Source organism: Thamnophis sirtalis, unplaced genomic scaffold (assembly GCF_051295495.1).
Source record: "Thamnophis sirtalis isolate CommonGarterSnake01/CBP01778 unplaced genomic scaffold, rThaSir2_p1.2 scaffold_8, whole genome shotgun sequence".
Classification (NCBI taxonomy): Eukaryota; Metazoa; Chordata; class Lepidosauria; order Squamata; family Natricidae; genus Thamnophis; species Thamnophis sirtalis.
Window position 1 is genome coordinate 69,208,186 of NW_028261388.1, and position 23,474 is coordinate 69,231,659.

The 23,474-nt window shown below is 43.4% G+C and overlaps 2 protein-coding genes across 2 annotated transcripts in view; both read left to right on the forward strand.

Annotated features, from left to right (window-relative positions):
* The window catches only part of LOC106552653 (histidine--tRNA ligase, cytoplasmic), a 53,253-nt gene extending 49,708 nt beyond the window's left edge, over positions 1-3,545 (forward strand). The window contains exon 13 of the mRNA XM_087721847.1: positions 3,233-3,545. Coding sequence (XP_087577973.1) covers positions 3,233-3,292 — 60 coding nt within the window. The 3' untranslated portion in view covers positions 3,293-3,545. The remainder of the gene's footprint in view (positions 1-3,232) is intronic.
* A 2,352-nt stretch (positions 3,546-5,897) lies between these two features.
* On the forward strand, positions 5,898-10,705 carry DND1 (DND microRNA-mediated repression inhibitor 1). The gene is made up of 5 exons (XM_087722139.1): positions 5,898-5,921; positions 6,648-6,777; positions 7,087-7,548; positions 9,422-9,844; positions 10,689-10,705. Exons 1-5 carry the CDS (start codon positions 5,898-5,900, stop codon positions 10,703-10,705), a joined length of 1,056 nt encoding a protein of 351 aa, XP_087578265.1.
* Positions 10,706-23,474: the final 12,769 nt, after the last annotated feature.

Consider the following 23,474-nt stretch of genomic DNA (forward strand, 5'->3'; position numbering starts at 1 on the left):
AATAATTCAGAGTAAATAAATTGATGTCAAGCTAGTTCTCCATGGCCTGCGGGCTACATCTATTCCTCCAGAAGGTTCCTTCTGGCCTACCAGTTCCTCCCACATGCTGTGCTCTGATCCTTTCCAAACAGCACTGGGAGAAAAAGCAAGGTTGTATTCACCACTGTTTGGAAAGGAAGGTAGGACGTGTGTGTGTGTATGTGTGTGCACGCTCAAATCAGCTGGAGGGTTTCTGGATGAGGAAGGAGGAAATACCTTTCTCTTTAAAATTAGTCTCAGCTTTCAGCCAGCTGAAGAGTTGCTTTCTTGCGGCTGTTTTGTCCCTCTGCTGTGGCTCCCTGTCTGCTGAACCCACCAGTGGCTGGCTTTACCCCTCGCCCTCCCTTCCCAGTCACTCCTCGCCTGGCCTGAGCAGGTAAGGACGGGGAATGGAGACTTGCTCCATGTTTCACAGGAGGAGCAAAACGCCCCTGTACTTGCTTCATCTCTTGCTGGGTCTCGTGGGCATTTCTTTCTTTTTGGTGCTGCGTGCACCTTGGTCACTTGGGGAGACACACAACTTTCTGCCCTGACACTGCTGCTGCTGTTGGTGCCTCCATGGCCTTCCCGCTGCTCTTGTAGCTCCACCGCCACCAAAGGCCAAAGAAGTGCCCGCAAGACCCAGAGAGCATCGGAGAATCAGAATGAGAGAGAGATACAGAGAGAAAAAGAGAGAGACAGAGAGACAGAGAGATAGATGAGAGACAGACAGAAATGAGAGAAAAGGACACAGAGAGAGAAAGAGATGCGTGTGAGAGAGAGGGGAGGGAGAGATATGGAAGAGGGAGAGTGGGCTGGATTCAGATTAATGGTCTGTGGGATTTAAAATTATGAATTTAGTGGTCACTGAAGTCCGAAAGGTTGGTGGACCCTGCTCCAGACTGTTTGTTTCCGTCTTTGGTTTGTGTTTGCTTTCTTCTTTTAATACTTTTAAAATAAAATTAATCTTTTTATGTCTGTGAATGGGTGATCTATTGGAATGCCAAGATTCTAGGAATATTCTTGTTTTTGGGTGGTTGGGCATTTTCTACATTATCCCAGATGAATTTATGATTTGTCTTTACCTTGTAAAATTAAAGAATTTGTCTGTGTATACTGAAATTAAACAAATTAAAACACATGTAGATTAAATCTTTATAATTTTTTAAAAAGCAGTCAAAAAGCCAAGAAGGAAGGCCTATGAAAAAATGGTTCAGGATAAAAATTTATATTACATTTTATGAAAATAAAATGAAAGCCAACTAGGCAACTTTGGACTAGTCACTTTCTCTCAGCCCTAAGTAGAAAGCAAAGGCAAACCACTTCCCAAAATCTTGCCAAGTAAACCGCAGAAACTGGTCCAGGGAGTCACCAAGAGTCAACATTCACTCAAAGATACAATTAAAAAATGGCAGGAAGAAAACCCTTGGTCACAATCACAAAGTAGCACCAGTGTAGTGGTTCCCCAGGCGGGGGGGAGTTCACTTCCTTTGAAAGATGTCAGGATGTAAAGTGAGGCCATGCAAATCTGGAAGAAGTTTCCTGCAATTAAGCATCACCATAGAAGCATTGCCAGTAATACTGCCCTGGTGGCAGCACATCAGTGGTGGGTTTCAAAAATGTTTGGAACGTCTTCTGTAGATGTGGCCTGCTTTCTGGATCCACCGGTGGAACCTCTTCTAACCAGTTCGGTAGATTTGACGAACCGGTTCTACCTAATAGGTGCGAACTGGTAGGAACCCACCTCCGCAGCACATGAATTGAAAATGCACCTTCACACAAAGATAGAAGGTATAAGCCATATTGATTAAAGGCAACTATAGTGCTGCCATATTTCATGTTTTATCGATAAGAGCCTTCAGAGACATATGAAAAGGTGAAAAAAATTGCCTCTGTGATGAATGGGTGGGGAGAGTAGTACCTCGAAGAAAAGTTATAAAGTTATTACCACTGCAGCAGCATTAAATCCTTGCAACTGTTGGAAGAAATACCCATCTGGTTCAGTTCCAAGCTGAAAGACACTGGAAGAAGAGGCTGGTTGGAAAGATGGTTTAATGATGAACAGAACCACCAAGCACATGTGGTTCTGGGTAGCTGACCACATGGAGTTGAGAGTGAGGGGTTTTTATAGCTTCTCTTGGGCTTTGAACTTGAGCTTCCTGTTCCTGTGCAATAACATGTGTTGGCTGCTGTAAAGGTCATAGCTGGTTCTGTAGGTTGTCTCAACTCTCAGGTTTGGTTGAGGTTTGGCTGATTCAATGAAGGGGCTTGTTGGGCAATTCCTATTGTGACTGAGGGCTAATCAGACTGCTGCAGGAAATTTACTTATGAGTAGAGCTAGCTATCTCTTAAGTGCTGATATCTGCTGTGGGCTGTTAGGGAAGGTGGGGGCTGCTTTCCAAGAGCATGTTTTTCCATTTCTCATCCAGGAAAATATAATAAATTGTCTTAATATTTCTCAAAATATTTCATTCTCCAAAGAGAAGGATGGGTGCTAAATTTCTATATAACTTTATTCCACAAAAAGTAATCCACCAGCTCTTCGTGAGACACATGAAGCCTTGAATCAGAATGACCTTGTACCTTTCCAGTCTAAGAAGTTTTATTAGACAGGCATAAATTGTTATGAACTGCAGCTCACTTCATCAGATGCATGGAGTGACTAAACTGATATTTAAACTGATGTTTAATTTGGGAAGGGGGAAGAGACAAGATGCTTATGCAGCAATTGTAATATGTTAAAAATCTACTATGTTTGTGGAGATCCCAACAAACTGCTAATTGATTGTAATCTGCCACACTTGTAACCTACCTAACTATCCTGTGTTCTGGCTTCCCCTCTTCCTCTCCCTCCATCCCCCCCCCCCATCCCAGTTTCAGTCCAAATCAACATACCTCTTCATATATGATGCATGAGCAGTTTATAACAAGATGTGATAGTCTGAAAAGATGCTAACAGGTTTCTTCTGATATTTGGCTACCATAGACCAGCACAGCTCCCCCTTTAAAATGCAGAATTGAATAGGCTTTCAAAAATGTAATTAAAACTGTATCGACTTTTGACATGTCTTTTGCTGCATGAAAATTAAAAAAAATGCTTGGAAATGATGGACGTTATATAAATGTTACATTGTGATACTTTTAAAGTACAGTGAGAAAAGTATTGAGATAGTGTATATTATTTTATACCTTAAGCCATACTTTTTCTTTGCAGGTGGATATTTGCAGAAAAAAGCTTGTGGAAGAAATCAAGAGGCGAACATATATTCTTTAGAAATATTGGATTCCCTTTGAAAAGATCAGCAAAATTCTTCATAAGTGTGCAAATCAGTTTTTTTTTCCAAAGCTGTAATTTATTTTTCTTTAAGCCACTTAATCTTACAAGATCAAGGAGCTTAAGTCTTAAAGAGTAAGGAACTGTGGTTCAAAGCAAATGAAGGCTGGTGTTTTCAATATACTGTTCCAGCATTTAAAATACTGGCATTCTGAATCTATGATTTGACATCAATAAAACTTGTTTCAACCCATGTTTTCTGCATTCGTCTTTTCCACTTAAGCAAAATAATGAAATGTACTGAACATTCAGTCTTACCTTACTCAAATATGGTCAGTTATCCTAATCTGAGATTTTAAAAAGGTATTCTGCCTGTGATATTAGCAAGTCTACCTTGGAAGCTTCATAAAACAGTTGGACATAAACATGGTAGAAATGGAGAGGAGGGGTTTCCAGTTAATTTATTTTGTCCTGAAGCCCTTCTCCAAAACCTTTCAAACTGAAACATTCAAGTTCACAAATTCTGGAGGGCTATAAAAACTTGCAGCGGGGATGGGGGAGGGAAGAGGACACAGCGGTTGCCGTTCCTGTCCGCCAGGCGCGCCTTCCTAGGAGTAGCAGAGCGCCTGCCACCCTCCAAAAGGGATGAGTCTCACTTCCCACTGCGTCCTGCCTGGCTCCACTCAACATCCAGGTCCTCTGGGACGCTCCAGTATCACCAGGAGGAATTGAGTGTAAAGCGGAGCCACGCAGAATGCAGCAGGTGGCGGCGATGGCTGCTCCCTGAAAGACTGGGAAGGGGAAACGCCCCGCCCCCGACTGCCCTTCCACGCGGACTCCCTCGACCTCCACCAATCCGGTGCAGCCGGCAATCTGGAGGAGGAGAGGCAGCCGGCATCGAGGCCGACATAGTTGCACATAAGAACAGAATTAGCCCCAGTTCAGAAAGTGGAGAGGAGGAGGAGGAGGAGGGAAGCAATGTTGCCGGCCCCCACCCCGCTGCCCGGTTTCATTTCTAGTTATAGGTATTTTCCCGGATGATGGTGCAGCGCTATCGAGAACCCGAGGGAATTTTGCCTTTCTTGAGAACTACAAACTTAGTGTCCATGTTGAAAGCAGCACATCTTAAGAGGGACAAGAGAAAGCCAAGGGGTGTACCCCAAAAGCAGAAGCGAGCACCTCCAAATCTGCTTCCTTTGCTACTGGAAGAAGCTGAAAGTGCATGGGTTGCCGTGCCAGCGAGCACCCATGCAGAATGTGGCTAGTTTGCTGGGAAAACCAATGCAGGGTTATTGCTGGTGGTTGGGAATGTTTTCTCTTGCCATTCCGAAGACGCCCCAGTTTTCTCCCCACCAAAGGTTTGACTCTAGTGCTTGCCCGGGCGCGTAGTTTCGTTACAACCCCTCCACCTGCGCGCTTTAATGGCTGATTCTCTTGCATTTTTCTTCTAGGCTGTAGGGGAAAGACAAGCACTTACGATCTCGTAAAGGGCCCGCTGAAGTTGGACACCTTCCCAGTGCACAAAAGGTGGAGAGAAGGGACTTATACGTCCTTACTGGCTGGATCTAAACTAAACAAAGTTTTATTCCCTTCTTCCCATCAATGTTAGATCCAGCCAAGAACAGATTCTGGGGATATTTAACAACATAGTTATTTTCTGGTAAGCTGCATAGCTATCTAAAAGGTAGCAGAAGTCCTTGACTTGGAATTAAAATTTACCACCCGAATCTTCCATTTTCATTAGTCATTCCCTGTAATTTACTGAGCAGGGCCAGGCAGGATGCAATAATGGGACAAAAAGTTGTGGATCTGATATAAAACTTTTTGCTACTGAAGAGGATTCATGCCTTGGACACACCTTTTTTACAACCCAAATGGTTGGCTCCATGATTACTAGGGCTCAGTTCATGCAAGCAGCTGTGATCAATATTTGACGGTTTTAAATTGTGAGAAATCAATCTAACTAGTTGCTTGAATCTTTTTCATTACTGTGTGCTACAGTAAAAAAATAGTTGGTAATGTGCATGTTTTCATAGTGCCTTAATGGGTATATGGGGCATATATAGAAAGTGTGAATATCTTTGCCTCAAATTATTTTGACAATAGTGGGACAAAACATGACACGCGGTATATCCACGCGCTGTGTAATGTAAACATGGAAAATCAAGAGGATCCACTTTCCTTTGGAGAAGGAAAGTTAGCCCAGAAACTCGGGAGAGGCGTGGCTGTCCTGCCCTTTCCTTTTTCAGCAGCCAGTAACTCTGGCCTAGACCAAGCTGGAAGGAGAAGGCCATCAAACTCTTCGCACCTGTCCCATATTAAGCTCCCGCCGCCGTCACTCAACTCAAACAACTCTCCTAGTGACGGGGAAGGCTAGGGAGGCGAAGAGGGCTCGGTCTCTCCTGCGCCTCACGCAGCCTTCGCGCTCTTAATTAGTCCTAAATGATCCAGCGAAACACTAAAGAGTGACCCACCCAGCCTAAAGGAGGGGCTCTTAATTCTGCCCAATCAGAAGACGCCTTCGTTCTGATCCAGTACAAAAGATGCCGCCGCACCTCCCGAGTGAAGGATAGACTTGTGAAAGTGGTGTTCGTTTGGGGCAAAGATGAGTGACATGCTGGAGACCCAGGTACTTGGTGGCGTTGGTTTTAGGGTTTTGCAGCAAATGTTTCCTCATGGGAGTCCAGCATTAGTAAACTCGCTGATTAGCCAAACATGTTGGGTGCTGTTGTTTTAACCTCAGCTTTATTGACTTTTAATGCGTTTACTGACCAATACATAATTACGAATCGGTATTACATTAATATTACCATTCAGACTTTTATTCGGGTTTAGTTAGGAGTACAACGCTGCAAATTCACACTGCGCTCGTGTTTTACCTTCCCGCTTTAATTAAGAGGGCGTGGAGAGCAAATGTATAGAGGCCCCGCCTTTCGTCCAATTTTGCCGTCCTCTAGTAATTCTTCAAGTTTCATGCTGAGTTGGTTGATTCCATACTAATAGAATATTATTGTATTCTAATACAGTAAACCAGAGAATAGGCTGCAGAAACCATACTAATAGAATATTATTGTATTCTAATACAGTAAACCAGAGAATAGGCTGCAGAAACCTTTTTCCCTTATAGATTTGTTAATCCTTGCAATGAGTTTGCTGCATACAAGATTGAAAGAGATTGTTGCCCCTGAAGTACTCTGAATGTTCAGAAAGAGTTACATAAATGGTGGTGTTAAAATCAAGGCAATCAATTGCAGTGGAAATACTTGGAAGAAAATGTCCCCAAGATAGTTGTAGAGTTCTACTTCAATGCTTTCCATTAGAGATAGTTACTACACTGGACTTGTGTTTATTCTAGATACCATCTCAAACGTGGAGTGAAAAAATAAACCAGGCTAATAAAGCTGCCCTTCTGACTTGGGTGAAAAAGACTGGAATCCAGTTAGTGCAGATCAATGGGCAGAGAAAATATGGTGGTCCTCCACCAGGTGAGTAGAAAACTTAGAAAAACCTAGTACTGTAATCCAATGTTGTATTAATGTATAGCTGGATAGCCAGCAATGGCATTGGTGACATTTCCTGTTTCTTTAGTTATATACCACAACTTGCCTTTGATCTATATGTCTTGCTTATTGTAGCCTTTAGTCCTTTTCCAGGTATCAATGGTGTTTCTTGGCCTGCAAAATGGTTGTCTACATGTATTGCAAATCAATATGAACAAGGAACATTTCCCTAAATATTTCAGGGAAGTGAAAATACTTTGCAGATAATGTGACTTTTCCTTGTTCTTTCCACAGGATGGGCTGGCTATGCCCCACCATCTGGTTCAGAGGTTTATATAGGAAAAATCCCCCAGGATATCTATGAGGATAAACTTATTCCTCTCTTCCAAAATGTGGGGAGGCTTTATGAATTTCGTCTCATGATGACATTTAGTGGGCTTAACCGTGGCTTTGCCTATGCTAAGTACATGAACCGCCGAGACGCCCAGGAGGCAATTGCTTTACTCAACAACTTCGAAATCCAGTCTGGCTCCCCCATTTTGGTTTGTAGAAGCACCGAGAAGTGTGAGCTTTGCATTGATGGCCTGGCACCCTCGCTGAAAGAGTGCCACCTTCTGCCAATGCTGCAGGAACTAACCCCAGGACTCCAAAGCATCTCCTTACATGCCAGCCCTTTCAGGAAGAAGAGGCAGCTGGCAGAGGTGAAATACATTTCCCATCAGGCTGCTGCAATAGCCAAGAAAAATCTTGTGGAAGGTTTGTTTTATGTTTTGCCATAGCGGAAAAAGAATGTTGCTCATGATATTCTGTGAACCAATTACTCTTGTCATGTGCTGGAAATGGTCAGGAAAGCTGCAGATTTCCTATGCATCTGAAGCTTTGAGGTCAGCAAAACTCAGCAACAAAGCCTTTGGAAACAGTTTCTAAGGGTGGTATAATGTGATGAACTTTGTTTAAATCTAACATACGTGGTTGAAATTAAGAGCTCCTCTCTCTTCCCCCAGAATAGAGTATAATGAATCTCTTTTGCATTTGTTGTCTTTTCAAAATGTATGACAAAATAAGTAGGTTTGAGAACAATTTACAAACTAACTCTTCATTACTTCGGAAAAAAAAATATTGGACATGCAAAAGTGTATGCAAAAGTAATCTCTTGTCCTAGTTACTAGATTTTCATAGTCTTTTTGTAGAAAAGTGATGGTGAACCTACAAATTGTGTCACTAGTGACATGCCAGGCCTTCACACCCTCTGGAAGCTGCACAAGAGGACCCTGCTCTTGCACAGCCTCTGGAGCCTCTAAAAAGCGTGTGAGAATGGGGCATGCTTTCCTGTTCTTTTTGGAGGCTGAAAGGCCCCACAACCCTTCGCCCCTCAGAGAGGGTCCGCAACTTGGGTGTCCTCCTGGATCCTCAGCTGACATTAGAATACCACCTGTCGGCTGTGACCAGGGGGGCTTTTGCCCAGGTTCACCTGGTGCACCAGTTGCGGCCCTACCTGGACCGGGAGGCACTTCAAATGGTCACTCATGCTCTCATCACCTCTAGGCTTGATTACTGTAATGCGCTTTACTTGGGGCTGCCCCTGAAGAGTGTTCGGAGACTACAATTGGTCCAGAATGCAGCCGCGCGAGTGGTATTGGGTGTACCTAGGTACACCCATGTTACACCTATCCTCCGCGAGCTGCACTGGCTTCCCATCGGTCTCCAAATGCCCTTCAAGGTGCTGGTTGTTACCTTTAAAGCCCTACATGGCTTAGGACCTGGATACCTACGGGACCGCCTCCTGCCACATACCTCCCAGCGACCTATAAGATCTCACAGATTGGGCCTCCTTCGGGTACCGTCGACCGGGCAATGCCAGTTGGCGACCTCTCGGGGGAGGTCTTTCTCTGTAGCTGCTCCGGCCCTGTGGAATGATCTCCCCGCAGAGATCCAGACCCTTCCCACTCTCTCGACTTTCCGTAAAGCCACTAAAACCTGGCTGTTCCGGCAGGCCTGGGGCTGTTGACCCCAAAATATGGTCCAGCCCCACTTGGAATGGAGTGCATGGTGTGTTTTTTAAATCTATTTTTTCTTTCCTTCTTTTTGATTTATTTGTATTGTTAGCCGCCCGGAGTCCTACAGGATTGGGCGGCATACAAATGTTATTAAACTTTGAAGAGTTCTTTGACTTAGACTTGCCTCAGATATTTACAGGTAAGTATTTATTAAATAATAAATTTAAATAAAGTATTACTCTGTTATGAATCGTGTCTCTTGTTGGAGGCAGGGGATGATACACCATCATTCAAGATAGGCACTGTCTGAATTTGTAACAGGCCAAGCCCAAAGGTTTTGCCATCACTGTTCTAGTTCGTTTAGACAGAGTTGGGGAATATGACCCTTTTATGACTTGTGGACTTCAACTCCCAGAATTCTAGCTCAGGAATTTTGGGAGTTGAAGTCCACAAGTCATAAAAGGGCCATAAGTACCCCACTCATTTTTGAAGAACCTATGTATTGCCAAAGCAGAATCAGTGGGGTACATGTAAACTATGATGCCACTATCTTGAAGTTAGCCGTACTATTAATCAAATGCAGAGAAATCTGTATTGAAATTCAGATATGCATTGCTTTTTGTCTTCTGCAGGTAGCTTGTGTCTCTGTGGAGATCAAATTGAAGTGGTTTGGCTAACACCTACTATTAAACAGGAGCTCCATAATGTCTCAGTTGCAGGTAATCTAAAGACCCTGCCATCCAGCTGGAGCCACAGAAGTGCCCTTCCTCAAATGTCTTCCAGGCCTATAGACTGTCATATGCTACCAGCAAGGGCCAGTGTATTAGATCATTTAAAATTTCAGTGTAAGCTGCATCAGCTGGGCCGTCCTGTAATCTTTACAAAATGTGTGCAGCGGAATCCTGAAGACTGGCTGCAGTTCTGGTATCAAGTTGTGATACCAAAATATCCATCACCCTTCAGTGGGTTCATTTGGATCAAGCCTGATCCCTCTGGCTTGGAAGACCATGAAAAAGTGAAGAATTTTGTGGCCTTGCAGCTACTTAAAGTCCTAGGTAAGTGTGTTTATGGTTTAATTTGGGAAGCAATTATTGTGGTAATTTATTAACTGATCATTTCACAGAAAATAAAAGATCTAATTCTGAGCCATTTGCTTCTGGGCTCTATCTGAGATTCAGGTTTAGAGCAGGGGTGTTAAAACGCTTAAGTCTAAAAGGGGCAGAGTTCGCAGTTGAATAACACGTGAGCAATATTTTTTAAGGCTGGGGCGCCACATGTGCTTGTCCCAGCCATATCATGAAGTGCCATGATCATGGAATCGAACAATTTAAATGTTGCTCTAGAATAGATTCTTAAGAATTACAAAAAAACCCATTGACAAGTATTTCTCAAATTGGAAAATGGTTTTATTCTTAGCCAATTTAAAGATCTATTTTTTGCAAGTAATTCCATGTGTGTGTGAGTGTTTGAATTTATGGTAGAGTTGAAAAAGGAGATATGCGACCAGTCTCAGAAGTTTCAAAGATCACTTTGCAGTCACATGGTTGCACTCCTGCTGATGTTTGCAGCATCCCATGAACTGGGGGGATTGCTTAATGACTGCCACAAAAAATGTCCTAAAATTGGATTAGTAATATGATTTATCTGTTTTACAACCATTATGACTTGCAACTGTAATGGGCAGGCTCGGTTATGGTCATAATTCAGCTACCTCTATTCAATTCTGGATTAGCATCATCCTGCACAGCTAATTTTAATTGTTAATAAATGTGTGCAAATAATGAGCTTGTGTTTTCAGACCAATGAAGTGTTTTTTGGAAAGTGACAAGTATAATAGATGTATAGCAGAATGAGATTGGAAATATCGAAAAAAAAAACCTGTTTTTCTTTTTCCAACAGGGTACCCTGTGATGTAAAATAGAACCACTCTTCAAATTAATGAGGCTTGTATGTCTTACTCTTTTAATTGGTTTCACTGAGCCAATTCATAAGGAAAATGTGTGCTGGATCTCTTTTGTCTTATTTTCTGTGGGAGGATTTGAGAATTGTTTTCTGTTCTCGTTTTCATGTTGATAGGCAGATTAGAATTTTCAGTGCACTAAATTATTTAATAGTTATTTTGGGAGCAATCTATGCAGTTTTAGAAAAAAGACAAGCCATTGGTTACTGGATAATATAACGTGGGTGTGGTCTGAACACAGTATTTAAAATCCAGCCAATGACCAATTTCCTTTAAAATTGTGGATTGTTTTTCTTTTATGTTCAAATATTGTCCTTTATATTTTACTATTTGAATGTCTTTTCATTTCTGATGGTTTGAATTTACATTAAGCCAGATGCCTTATGAGAAGAGCATCTTGGAGATACCATAGTACTGAACGTTGTTAGTGCTTGCTGGGTAGGAAAAAAAAACCCTTTTCTATGAAAAGAAGAATGTCTCTGTAATACTTAATCTTTCCAATATTGCAAACCAGCTTGCACTGGACAGAGAGGCCTTGTTCTGACACCTTTGAAATGCAACACTAAAGCAGATGCTGCATTAACAGAGGAAGCTTATTCCACGCGGAAAATAGTAAAGGGGATCTAAGGGGAGAAATGTATGTCTTTTACTGCTCTACATGTTTCAGTGCTGGAATTGATATGTAGGGCATATCTATATTAAAGAGGTTTTGACCCAAATGTGTAGTCTCTTTCTGAATTAATGACTTGCTTTATTGATTACAATTAAATATTTCAACGCGAAATTTAATGATTGCATATCATTTTGTTTCTTGCTTTCCACCCAAGTACCTTTTTTTAAAAAGCTGTCATATGGGCCATATTAGGAAGAGAAATCACTTTCCTGTGGCCTAATTGTTCTATGCATGAGAACTAGGATCACTACTCAACACTGCTTTAACACAGCATTTTCCACAATTTGCAGGAAATGGAAGCAACAGTGAGGCCAATGTTCTAAACAAGAGGGCTGTTTCTCAAGGTCTATTTTTGCCTGCCCCCACCCCTCACCTGAATTTCCTTATGGTTGGTAGATTCTGCTGGTTGCTAAGCACCAGTCGTTGAACAAAAGGTCACACAGTAACTTACACTTTTACTTTTACCTTCCGTATTAACTCTGCTTGACACAAACCAGTTGTGAAGAGTGTACAGTGGTGGTTATGTGACTCATTTAAATGCCGTAAGGGTTCTAAATGCATGCCAGTTGCAAAGTGCCCAAGTGCCAATTACATGAACATGGGCTACGACGACACTCAGGAATGCAAGGATTGGTCACAAAACCATTTTTAATACCATAACAAGTGGTCAGTAAATGAGGCAGTCAGTGAGGACTACCAACAATTTCATTTAAATATACAGCATAAAGTTCAAATTTTTGCTGTTCTCATATATGTCAACACTCAAAGTAATAGGTCCCATTCAATAAGAACTCCAAGGCAGGCAAATTCCTCAAAGAACATTTTATTGGGACGTACCAAATTGGCACATTCTTGGTGGAAAACCGGCTCTAAGTTCCCGCCAGGTTTACACCCAATTAAAAGTAAAACTTTATCATTCCCCCCCCCCACATAGTATTCAGTCACGTGGGTCCAATCAGCATGTAGTTCAGTTGCCCAATGACCTCAATCTCCACCTTTCAAATACCACCAACGTCCTTGATTCCCAGCAGAAAGAATTTTATTTAGTCCGGGACGGATCTGCCACTTGCTGGAGGAGACCTGGGGTCTTTCCTGGTCTTTTTTTCATAGTTGCACAAGTGGCACAGCTTTTCACATAATCCACAAAGTCTTTCTTCATTTTTGGCCACCAAAACTCTCCTAGTGAGATGCAGCATAGAAGCCGAAGTGTCAGGCTGGCTTGGCATCATGGCTTTGTTGAAGCACTTGAAGATATAGGTTTTGAGACACGTATATTTTTGGACTCTTCCATGCCAGTCTGTCTTTGAGGCTTAGTGCCCTTTTATTCTCTTTCTACCAGGGATCTGTTAGCAGCTCCTTTTTAAGGTTTTGGGTCATGTCTCCTGCATCTCTGAATTTTGGTCGTCTGGTTTGTAACCAAATGGTTGCTTGCACTGATGTTTGGGAGGAGGGGATCATTGCATAGATTGCGGCTTGCTGTTGAATTCTGATTTTCTGGATACGGCATCGGCGAGTAGGTTCTTCCCTCCCGGGATGTACTTTAGTTCGAAGTTAAACCGCTTGAACTACTGTGCCCAGCAAATCTGCTTTGGGAGAGTTTTCTGGGGATTTTTAGTGCTTCTAAGTTTTTGTGGTCGGTCCAGACTTTGAACAGTACTTGTACAAAGTTTTTTATTTTTTCATTTTCATAATATATGACCACATGTATACTATTACATAGCCAACATGATATTGTATTATTAAATGTTTACATCAATTCATCTTACCATCAACTCCCAAAAACAATTATTGGCTCTTCTGCTCTCCATACACCATATTTGTCACTTTCTTCTCCCTCTCTCCTCCTCCTCCCTCCCTCCTTTCTTCCCTCTGTTGTCCTTCTCTACTTCCCCTTCCTCTCCCCTTCTCCTCTCTCTCCTTTCCACTCCTTCTTTCTCTCTTCCTCTCCCCCCCCACCCTCTCTCCTATCCCTCTCTTATTCCCTTACCTTTCTATTCTACTTCACACTCTTCATCTCATTTACTTGGTGTATTTCAGCTTCTGAGCAAGCTCCATTTTATGTTGATGGTATTTATAATTCCTTTTCAATATACATATTTAATTTTAACATATCGGTATATCTTACTCCTCCTTTTTTTAAAGAGAAAAAAAAGTATACATATATAGTAATTGTATTTTTAAACCTTCCCTCCCCCAGCCTATTTTTGGCCGAGATGTAACCAGATGTAACCTGGTTACAGTTCCCAGCTATTCTCGTCATTATATTTATATAATTATGCATCCTTACACACCTCAAATTTGTGATTCTAGCTTTATAATCTCAATAGTTTTCCATTGTAAGTATATTTCATGTTCCCTCTCCATTTTTCCATAACTTGGTTTAGGTTACCCTTAACTGTCTATAAATAACAATCTTTGCTGTTCAATATTCATTACAATTGTCCTTCCATTGTCATATTCAACCAATTAGCAACTCAGTTTAATTATCATGTATAAAAGTGAATCACAAACCTCTGCTTTACAATCTCCCCATATCAGTTTCGTATCTGCCCATGGTCCATATATTTTAACCTTTATTTAATTATTTTTCCATTATCATATTCAATCAGTTAGCAACACAATTTTGTCATACTTATGAGTAAACCCTTTATCTCAGCTTTATATTTCCCCATGTAACAACTTCTACTTGTCTGATTTTTCTTTACTATTTCCTAATAAGTTTTTTGACCAACTTCTCTATTCCTGTCTTCTCCCTTTTCTTTGTTTTGACACGTCCACCCTCTTCAATTTTCCCCAAGCGACAGTGAAAGAAATATTTTATATTTCCCCTTTGTTGGGGCGTAACCTCCTCCTTTAGTTTTCCCTATGCCACTGTCAGCCTCTGTAAAATCTTTTGTCTGCTTTTTATTTATTTTGTTGGGACATTCCCCCATTTTCAATTTTCCCTATACCACTGCCAAACCCAAAGAAATTTTTGTCTGCTTTTTATTTCCCACCATTTTTACCCCTTAATTATCCCTCCCCCCTTCTTACATCCCTTCCTCTTTAAATTCGTGCTTCTCTGCGTTCAGAATTCTATTTAGGCTTGATTTTAATGATTTATACATATTTTTTATAATTTCACATAGTTCTTCAAATTCCCACCACTCCATAATGTCCAGTTCCAAGGTTACAGTTAGTTATACTGTTCTTATTTCAGAGTTCTGGTCCACTTTAAATGTATCTAATTCAGCTGCTGTGGAGGAGAGCAATGGAAGCCATCTTGGTCTTTTGTTCTTCCTTAATGTCCAATTCCAAAATTGCAGTTAGTTATACAGTTCTTATTTCAAAGTTCTGGTCCACCTTAAATTTAGCTAATGTGAAAGCGGAAGAGAAGCTGAAGCCATCTTGATCTTTTGCAAAGAAAAAAAACTTCATATTTTCCCAGTTCTTGATTTTATTATTATTATTTCTCTTGCTACCTTCCACTTCTCGTTGGTTATGGTTGCTCAAAACATATTAATTGGAACAAACCTGCATACAGCCAAACTTGGGTATGTTTCTCTTCTTCTCCTGCTTTTCCAAGTTCTGATTTATGGCAGTTGGTTAATTAAATCTGTCGCACAGGCAAGATTCAGTTATCAGTTATCAGTGAGAAAATAGTGCTTTTTCCTTTATTTTTCTCCCTTGTTACATTCCACCTCTCATTAATTGGAGTTGCTTAAGATATATTAGTTAGAAGAAATTCGGACGAAATAAATCACCTCAGAATGTTTGTTTTCTATTTCAAATCCAAAACCAAATTTAGAGTTTGTATTTGAGTGGGTTCATGACTTCTCTGCTTTCTCCCTTTCTGTCCAAATTGTTTGAAACAAATGACTTTTGGGGTGGGCTAGTGTTTCAATGTTCCATTTTCCCCTTCTTTCCTTTTGCCAAAATCCAGATCTGTCTATTAATATTATTTGAACTCTCAAAATTCTTTGCGTTTTCCAAATTTAATTTATGACTGTGGGTTAAATGAATCTTCTTATCAGTCTTTCATCTCTTCCTCACGCTCCTGTTCAGTTGCTTTGGCTGGAAGCCAGGTTTTTGTGCATCCATGTTGCCATGCTACCACCCCTACTCCGATTCAAAGGGCAAATCTCCAACCTGCAAGGGACCTGTTGCCTCCTTCTGAGTCTGATGAGATGCTGCCCCTTCTTCGCCCCCCCCCCCGGGAGTTTCTGATCCAAAAAGGATCCCAGAATTGATTTGTCAGACAGGGTTCATGTGAGGCTCTTCAGAGCTCACATCCCCCATGTCTGTTCATCTGGAGAACTTCCAGCTTCCCCACTTTGAACGGTACTTGATTGCCCTCCAGAAAGTGTCTCCAAGTTAGCAATACCCACCAGACTGCATAAGCTTCCTTCTCCAATACTGCCCACCTCCCTCAGTTTTTTGGAAGTGTAAGCACATAGTTGCAGATCTCCACTTGCATTTCTTTGCAGTAGGACCGCGGCGACAGCAACATTGCTGCCGTCTGCTTGCATTACAAAAGGCTGGTCAGGATCAGGGTGTTTGAGGGTTGGTTTCTCAGCAAACAATCTTTTTAGTGTCCTAAAAGCCTGCTGACATTCCAAAGTCCAGTTTAAGGCTTGGCCAGGACAGGGTTTCTAACCCCCCCCCCTGCTAGTCTTCAATAGTTCCATTATGGGCAAGGCTACTTTGGTAAAGAAAGGGATGAACTGCCTATAGAAGTTGGCAAACCCTAGGAAGCTTTGAAGTTGTCTGCAAGTGCAAAGGGGCTGCCAGTCTAGTACAGCTTTGACTTTTGCCAGATCCATTTCTACCCTCTCATTTGACACTTGGAAGCCCAGGTAGTCCACAGCGGTCTTGTGGAACTCGCATTTTAATAGCTTGACATATAGCTTTGCTGCAAGTTTTTCAGGACTTGGTGCACTAGCTTCACATGTTCCTCCATTGTTTCATTGAATATGAAAATGTTATCCAAATAGACAGGAACTCCTTTATATAGGTGCTTATGCAGCACCTTGTTGATTAATTGCATGAAGACAGCAGGGGGCCCTTGTAACCCAAACGGCATTAGCTTAATTCTGAAGCTGCCCATTGGGCAGTTAAAAGCAGTTTTCCATTTGTCTCTTCCTCTAATTCAGACTCGGTAGTATACCTCCCACAGGTCTAATTTGGTGAACACCTTCCCCTTGCCCAAGTGGGACAGCATGTCTTTCACTAGTGACAGCAGGTAGGTGTTCTCCATGCATACTGTGTTTATTCCTCTAAAATCCACGCAGAGCCTCATTGATCCATCTTTTTTTTTCTTTGAACAAGACGGGGAGCCACTCTAGATTTTTCTGGTTGTATGAAACCCCGGGCTAGATTGGCATCAATAGAATCTCTTAGCTCTCTCATCTCCTTCGGAGTCATAGAATACATTTTTGGTTTTGGTAGTTTAGCCCCCGGCATGATCTCTATTGCTCAGTCTATGGGTTGGTGGGGGATAGAGTATTGCATTCCTCTTCACTGAACACATCTGCTAAATCCAGATATTCTTTTGGGACCAAGGGAGTCCCTAGGAGCAGCCCTACCATAACAGCAGCCTTCTCTCTTTGGTTAGTGTCATTCAGCCGCTGGCAGGCTTCCCTCTCAGTTGAGGTTGGGGGCAGGTATGGACCCAGCGCCAATTTCAATTTTCAGTAAGCCCCTTCCCAGGTGATCATTGGGCAAATCCCAGTATGATGGACTTGGTCATTTTTGGCACCACTATGAACTGGATTAGCTCCCAGTGATGGCCCATCTCTAGTTTGACAGGTTTAGTGACATGTGTAACTGACCCTCCCCCACTGGCAACCCCTCGACCTGTTCAAATCGTATTGGGTTTGCTAGGGTTTTGAATTTATAGCCAGCTTAGTTACTGTGGAAGGCAGCAGGTCCAGCCCATGTCTATGATGGCCTCTACCTCCCCTTGGCATCCTGTATCTGGAACCACCAATTTTGACTTAATTGTGAAAGGACAGATGGCTTCATTTACCATCGCGTTGTCATCACTGCTCACTGCTCATCAATGGCGGGACTTTAGGGACCAGAATTCTCTCTTTCCCTTCTTGGGGGTGTGGGTGGGGCTTATCACATTCCAGCATTTAGCAGACAAAAATGCAGACAACAAAGTAAATTGGGCACCTTTTATTTTTCAAGCTGGAAAACTGGCACGGACAAACAATGAAGAAAACAAAGTCAGTGCTACTTTGGTTTAGCCCTCCACCCCTTAAATGGTCTCTATCTCACCACCGCGGTTTCACCCCTGGGCCCTGCCCTATTTACTTCCTACTCCTCACATGCCAAGAATTTGCCTGCGTCTTTGCCGCATCAGAGCTTCTCATCCATCACACCATGCTCTTTACCAGCATGCCAGGCTCCCTGCGCCTGCGCATGCTCTGCCACCCATCTCTTCTGCTGCCCATCAGCTGTTTATGAAGCATGCAGCTCAGCTGTGTGGCTGAGGGCTCCATAGATGTGGTAGGCTTCTCATAGATGTGCCTATTCACAGCTCGGCAGGGGCCCGGCTGCGTGTGCACACTCTGCGCGGCTCAACTGTGCGGTATGATGGCATTCAGTGGGTGTTCAGTGGACGTGGTCGGCAGTGGGCTTGGACACACATCCCATCTAGTAGCTCTCCTTCCCCGCCCAAATGGCCTGGCCCGGCTGGCAACCCAGGTGCTGACAAACGGCTTGCTGGGTGAATTTTCCCTTTTCCGCGGGTTTCAGCTGCAATCCTTTTGGCTTTGAAGAAGAGGTTTGGCCTCTCGCTTGTGGCATGGGGACTGGGGCCAAGCACTCAGATGCTCAGTGGCCTTGATGTACACCATTGTGGAGGCCCCTCTAAGTGGCTCTTCCAATGGCCATGGGCTGACTCACCATCCCAGTTGTCTTTTAGGCTTCCTCTCTGGGGACTCCTCCTGATGCTGCTCTAGTTTTAAGTCCATAGACACAGCCATCCAATACCAGTTGTGGATGAGATCTGGAACTCCTTGGCAAAGGCAAATTTGAAGCAGTTCCTTGTCTAAACCTTCTTTGAAATTGTGGATCAGCATCAGCTCCGGCCACCAGCTCAGCTTCCTGACAATTCTTCGGAATTCCTGAATGTATTCCTTAGCCAGGCAGCCTTTCTCATCTTATTGTCAATTTCTTTCCTCTGCCTCTAGCCCATGGGATACATCTTCAAATCATCTCCTTAGTTCCTATAGAAAGTTTCTAGCTCAGGAGCCCCCTCATCGTGAAGTTGGGTCATCCATTCCAACGCTTCCCTCTCCAAGTTGTCAGTGAGGGTGGAAACGATTTCCCAGTCTTGGTAGCTGCACCCATAGCGGTTGATATACACCCATGCTTGGTTTAGGAAGAGGGCCAATTTGTCCAGGCTCCCATCAAACGCCGCTCAAAAGCGCAGTGGGGCTTCTCCTTGGAATCGCAGCAGTGGTGGTTGCAGCACAGCCAGTGGATTTGGCACGGCCAATGGTTGCACTGCAACCAGTGGGGCTGGGATCCACTTGGCCTGGACCTGGACCCAGCCCTGTTTGGGCAGAGGTGCTATTCAGCCGGTTTGGACCGGTTCTAGTGTCCAGGAGGGAAAAAGTTTGACTGGTTGAGAACCGGTAGGGAAAATTTTGATTGGCCCTGCCCACCTGCCCCACTCTCATCTCTCCTATATTCTGTTGTTTATTAGCTCAGCTGATTTGTGTGGCCATACTTCAGCTGAGCTAAGAAACAGCTGATGGTCAGTTTGTGTGTGTGTGTGTGTGTGTGTGTGTGTGTGTAATGTCACCTGAAGCGCTGGGTCTCCAAGGGAATCTCTCTCGTTGCACCTTTTCCAAGAATGTTCGGCTTACTTCAACTGGACTTTTTTGCTTTTGTTTTGATGTTCGAGAATGCCTCATGTGTTTTGGCAACATCCTTCCTGCTTTTCATCTTTTGGTTTGGTGTGTGTGTATGTGTGTGCGCACATGTGCGCTTAAAGAGCTTTGCAAGCTGAGTGACTGCATGCTTCAGGTTTCTTTGCAAAGAGGTGTCAGAAGATTCACCTTGGTGCCCCTCCACCTGGGTGAAGCTCCCATATTTTTATCATATTTTTACCATATTTTTAACACCAGAAAAGCAAGCAAACACAATAGAATAATAAACCGACACTTCTTGCTGCTTTTTTCCTTTCCCTCAGGCAACAGGGGAAAGCTCCTAAAGAGCTGGGCGTTCAGCCAAAAGCACTTGTCAGCTCATAAAATGTTGCAAGGCTGAATAAACCAGCTCAGCATTTGCCCAAAGGGAGCCATTAAGAAACTCAGACAATATAGCCAATAGAAACTCTGCCTTGCCTCCAAGGGGATTATTCCCAAAAAATAGAAATCAGATAGCCACAGGAACTCTCTGCCCTGCCCCGATGGGATTATCTCCTAAAATAGAAACTGGACAAAACAAGTACCTCTTGAGTCAAGAAGGGAAGCCCTGGACAGATATCTAACACAATAGAAAGAACTATCAACTCATATTGGCCCAGGGTAGAAAAAACATATAAAACTACGACTCGAGACCCCAGAAGATCACCTTGCAAGGCAGGAACAATGAAGTCACTTTTGCTGTCACAGTATTGCCTTCCTGAAATAAAACCTGCTTTTCCATAGCTCGCTGTCTTCAAATCTCTCAACATTCTCTCCCCCTCCCCCTCCCTCCTCTCTCAGCATTCCTCAATGTGCTGGATCTTTGGTTTGTTATGCTGGAAGAGTGAGTTAGAATTGTCTCTTCTCCCCCACCTTCCTTCCCACTTTCCTAGAAGCAGAAAGTTATAGGGCTAATCTGGAAGGGAATCACTGTGCTGAACCATTGAAGAGTACAGGTGGTGGTCACTGACCCTTTTTCTGCTTCTCCTGGTCTTTGATTTTGGGTTTCCTCTGGAGCAAAAGCAGAGAGCCTCTTCCAATGAAGATTTCTCTGTGTCTTCTAGTTTTCTTCCAGAGCAGAACAAAAAGTTCTTCCTGTGAAGGCTTTTCCAGTTCTTTATTCGCGGGAAATGTGAAAGTAGGTTGGCCCAGGATGATTATCGTGTGACCAGTACACTGCTGCTGGCCGACGCTGCTGAGATGCATCTGTTCGAATCTTTCAGGCAGCCCCTCCAGGGTTTGGCTTTGAGTCTGCTTCCATTCCCCCGACCCATTTGAATCCAGGGATCCTGTCAACCTCCACTCCAGGATTCTTGCTTCCCTTGTGCATGTGATTGGTCTCTCCCATAACTGGTCCTGAGAGTCTAGTTTACAGTCCAGGTCCTCCTCCGTTCAGTAAAGCTCTTCAGAAGCTGGCAGTTGGAATTGTTCCTTCGCCCTGGCCCCTAGTTGGTGTTCAACGTCAGCCGAGGCTGCTCACTCGGGCGTTGAGGGGAATGTCAGGCTCGCCTCGATTCTCCTGCAGGCTCCACCAGTGTTTCTCCGATTCATTCCTCCATCTTCCCTGAATCTTTTCCACTGGTCAGGTAGACCAGAAAAGCAGCCTGAGCTCAGGAGCCTAGACAGCAACTCTGGTTTGGAGCCTTAGAGTTTAGACAACTGGTTTAATGTCAAGCTCCCAAGTAGGCTACAACACCCCAGCTACCTCTATACCCTCCATTCTGTGTCAGTCCTGAAGCAGTGAGAAGAGAAACCTCCCTAGAAAAAAAGTTACCAAAAGAAAATGGCCACAGTTCGGCCAACTTCAGGGTTGATCATATATGTACCTTAAACAAACCAAGAGTTATCCTGTACTGGCTAGTTCTTACTTCCTCTGGAATAGAGGGTTGGCAGCTCTAAGCTCCCTAGCCCCCTATTGCAAAACTCAAAATATCTGAAGATCATACTTAAAAATGCATAGTGAAATGGTGAGATTTCAGTGGCAGCATCTTCAGCTGAAATAAAATGTAGGAATGTGAGCACAAGATCTCTAGATATGAAATGCTCTGAAAGCATACCCACAAGCACAACAAGGAAAATAAGGGGAAGCAAAATTAACTATTCATATAACTACATAACCAAAGGATCTCTTATTTTATCTTCAACTATTCTCTACTGGAATTAATGGGGTGCCAATTCATAGGAGGGAACAGTGGACCATCTCCTGCTTTTTGGGGGGGGGGTGTTTTACTGGAGGATCTCTGGGGTCCCTTCCAACTCTATTATTCTGTTTGTCATTCTGTTATTCTTTCTATGATCACATTATACCCATTCCATCAAGCAAAGGAAGTCCGGTGCGATTTCTCCGTGGGTGGTTCATGAAGCCAATGAGGAAAGAAGACTCGGACACGAATTTCCTTCGGGACGAAACCGACCCAGAACGAAGTCTGGGGGTCCTTTTTTATTGAGCATACACAAGGGAGGGGTGGATTCACATAGCCAATGGGGACCAATCATGATTGTGCAAGCTTACAGTATATGGTAACTCATTTACTCTCATGTAGACTCGAAGAACACTCATAGTCAATAAACCTTTTATCATCATGCAAACATCCAATGCTTAATTAATGTTTGAGAGTTAAACAGTTGTAACCCCTGATTTAATCAACGCTTAGTTACAAGTCTGTGGTTGCTGATCTGCTTAGTGTTAAGGGTACTGATTTAATCAACGCTTGGAGTTGGACAGTTTGTCTTACTGATCTAATCATATGGCCAATTATTGCTTTTAGTTTACTGATTTAATCATATGGTTAATTATTGCTTCTGTTCTATAGTGTTACAGTATGGCTGAATGCATACCTGCACGTATATCGCAACAGTCCGGAATGACATAGAACAGTGTTTCTCAACCTTGGCAACTTGAAGATGACTGGACTTCAACTCCCAGAATTCCCCAGCCAGCGAATGCTGGCTGGGGAATTCTGGGAGTTGAAGTCCAGACATCTTCAAGTTGCCAAGGTTGAGAAACACTGATATAAAATCTCCTGCAATGGGCAGGGGGTTGGACTAGAAAACCTCCAACGTCCCTTCAACCCCATTATTCTATATTCTATCTTTTCTTTCACCAATACAACCCCGGCATAAATCCTGTAAGAAAGGCTAGCATTTCAATTTTTGTTTTCCTTCTTCCTTTTAAGCGGTACTGTCCCCTGGGGGGCGGTGGGATGACTTGGGGGGGCGGGCACTAAGAGGCAAAGGAGGGTGGCAGGGGGGGCGCTAAGAGGGCGAGGAAAAAAGATAGTGTATTGTGTTGGCTGCAGAGGGAATCGCCCCTAGGTTGGTAGCTTCCCCTTAGCTAATTGTCAGATGGAAAGAAGAAACTTGCCGAGCAGAAGATGGATTGTTTAAAGCCCATTGACGCGAGCAGAAGGACGAAATTACCCAAAGAAACCTGGAAATAGCTGCGGGTTTCCCTTTAAGCAACGTCACCACCCTCCCCTCCAATCACCGCCTTCCTCTCAGGAAAGGGGCGTGCCCCGCTTCAATCGCCCACCCCGGCGTCTTAACCAACCAGCTTGGCTTGTGAAAAGTGTTTTTTTAAAACTGTTGGTGGGCGGGGAGATTGTGCACGGTGTTGTTAGGGAGGGGGGAACCCACCAATCCAATTCTAGTTGACCTTGCGAGAGAGCTCTTTGCCACCGGTTTAAAAAGCGGTCGCATATTTCATGCCATCCTTTTCCTTTGCATGGAGACGCTGCTGGATAAAAGTAACTGGGGGGAGGGAGGGATGAGTGGAAGTGCGGTCGCTCTCTTTTGGTGGTGTGGATTTTGGTTAGGGAGGTTTGGATTACCAGCAGGAGGGAGCTCGCATTGCAATCTTCCGTTTCTAGCCTTGGAAATATGGGTGTTGTTAAACTCACGGGAGCTTTCTTTAATATAGGTATAGTATACTATATGTATATACTACTATAGTATAGGTCAGAAGTCCCCATACTTGGCAACTTTAAGACTTGTGGACTTCAACTCCCACAATTCTCCAGCCAGCATAGCTGGGAGTTGAAGTCCATAGCTGTCTGGAGAATTCTGGGAGCTGAAGTCCACAAGTCTTAAAGTTGCCAAGTTTGAAGACCTCTGGTATAGGTTCTCCTGCTTGAGCAGGGGGCTGGACCAGA

Coding starts and splice junctions, on each gene's coding strand:
- DND1 (XM_087722139.1), top strand. CDS start 5,898: ATGAGTGACATGCTGGAGACCCAG. Junction 5,922..6,647: donor GTGACATGCTGGAGACCCAG/GTACTTGGTGGC, acceptor TGTTTATTCTAG/ATACCATCTCAAACGTGGAG. Junction 6,778..7,086: donor ATATGGTGGTCCTCCACCAG/GTGAGTAGAAAA, acceptor TTCTTTCCACAG/GATGGGCTGGCTATGCCCCA.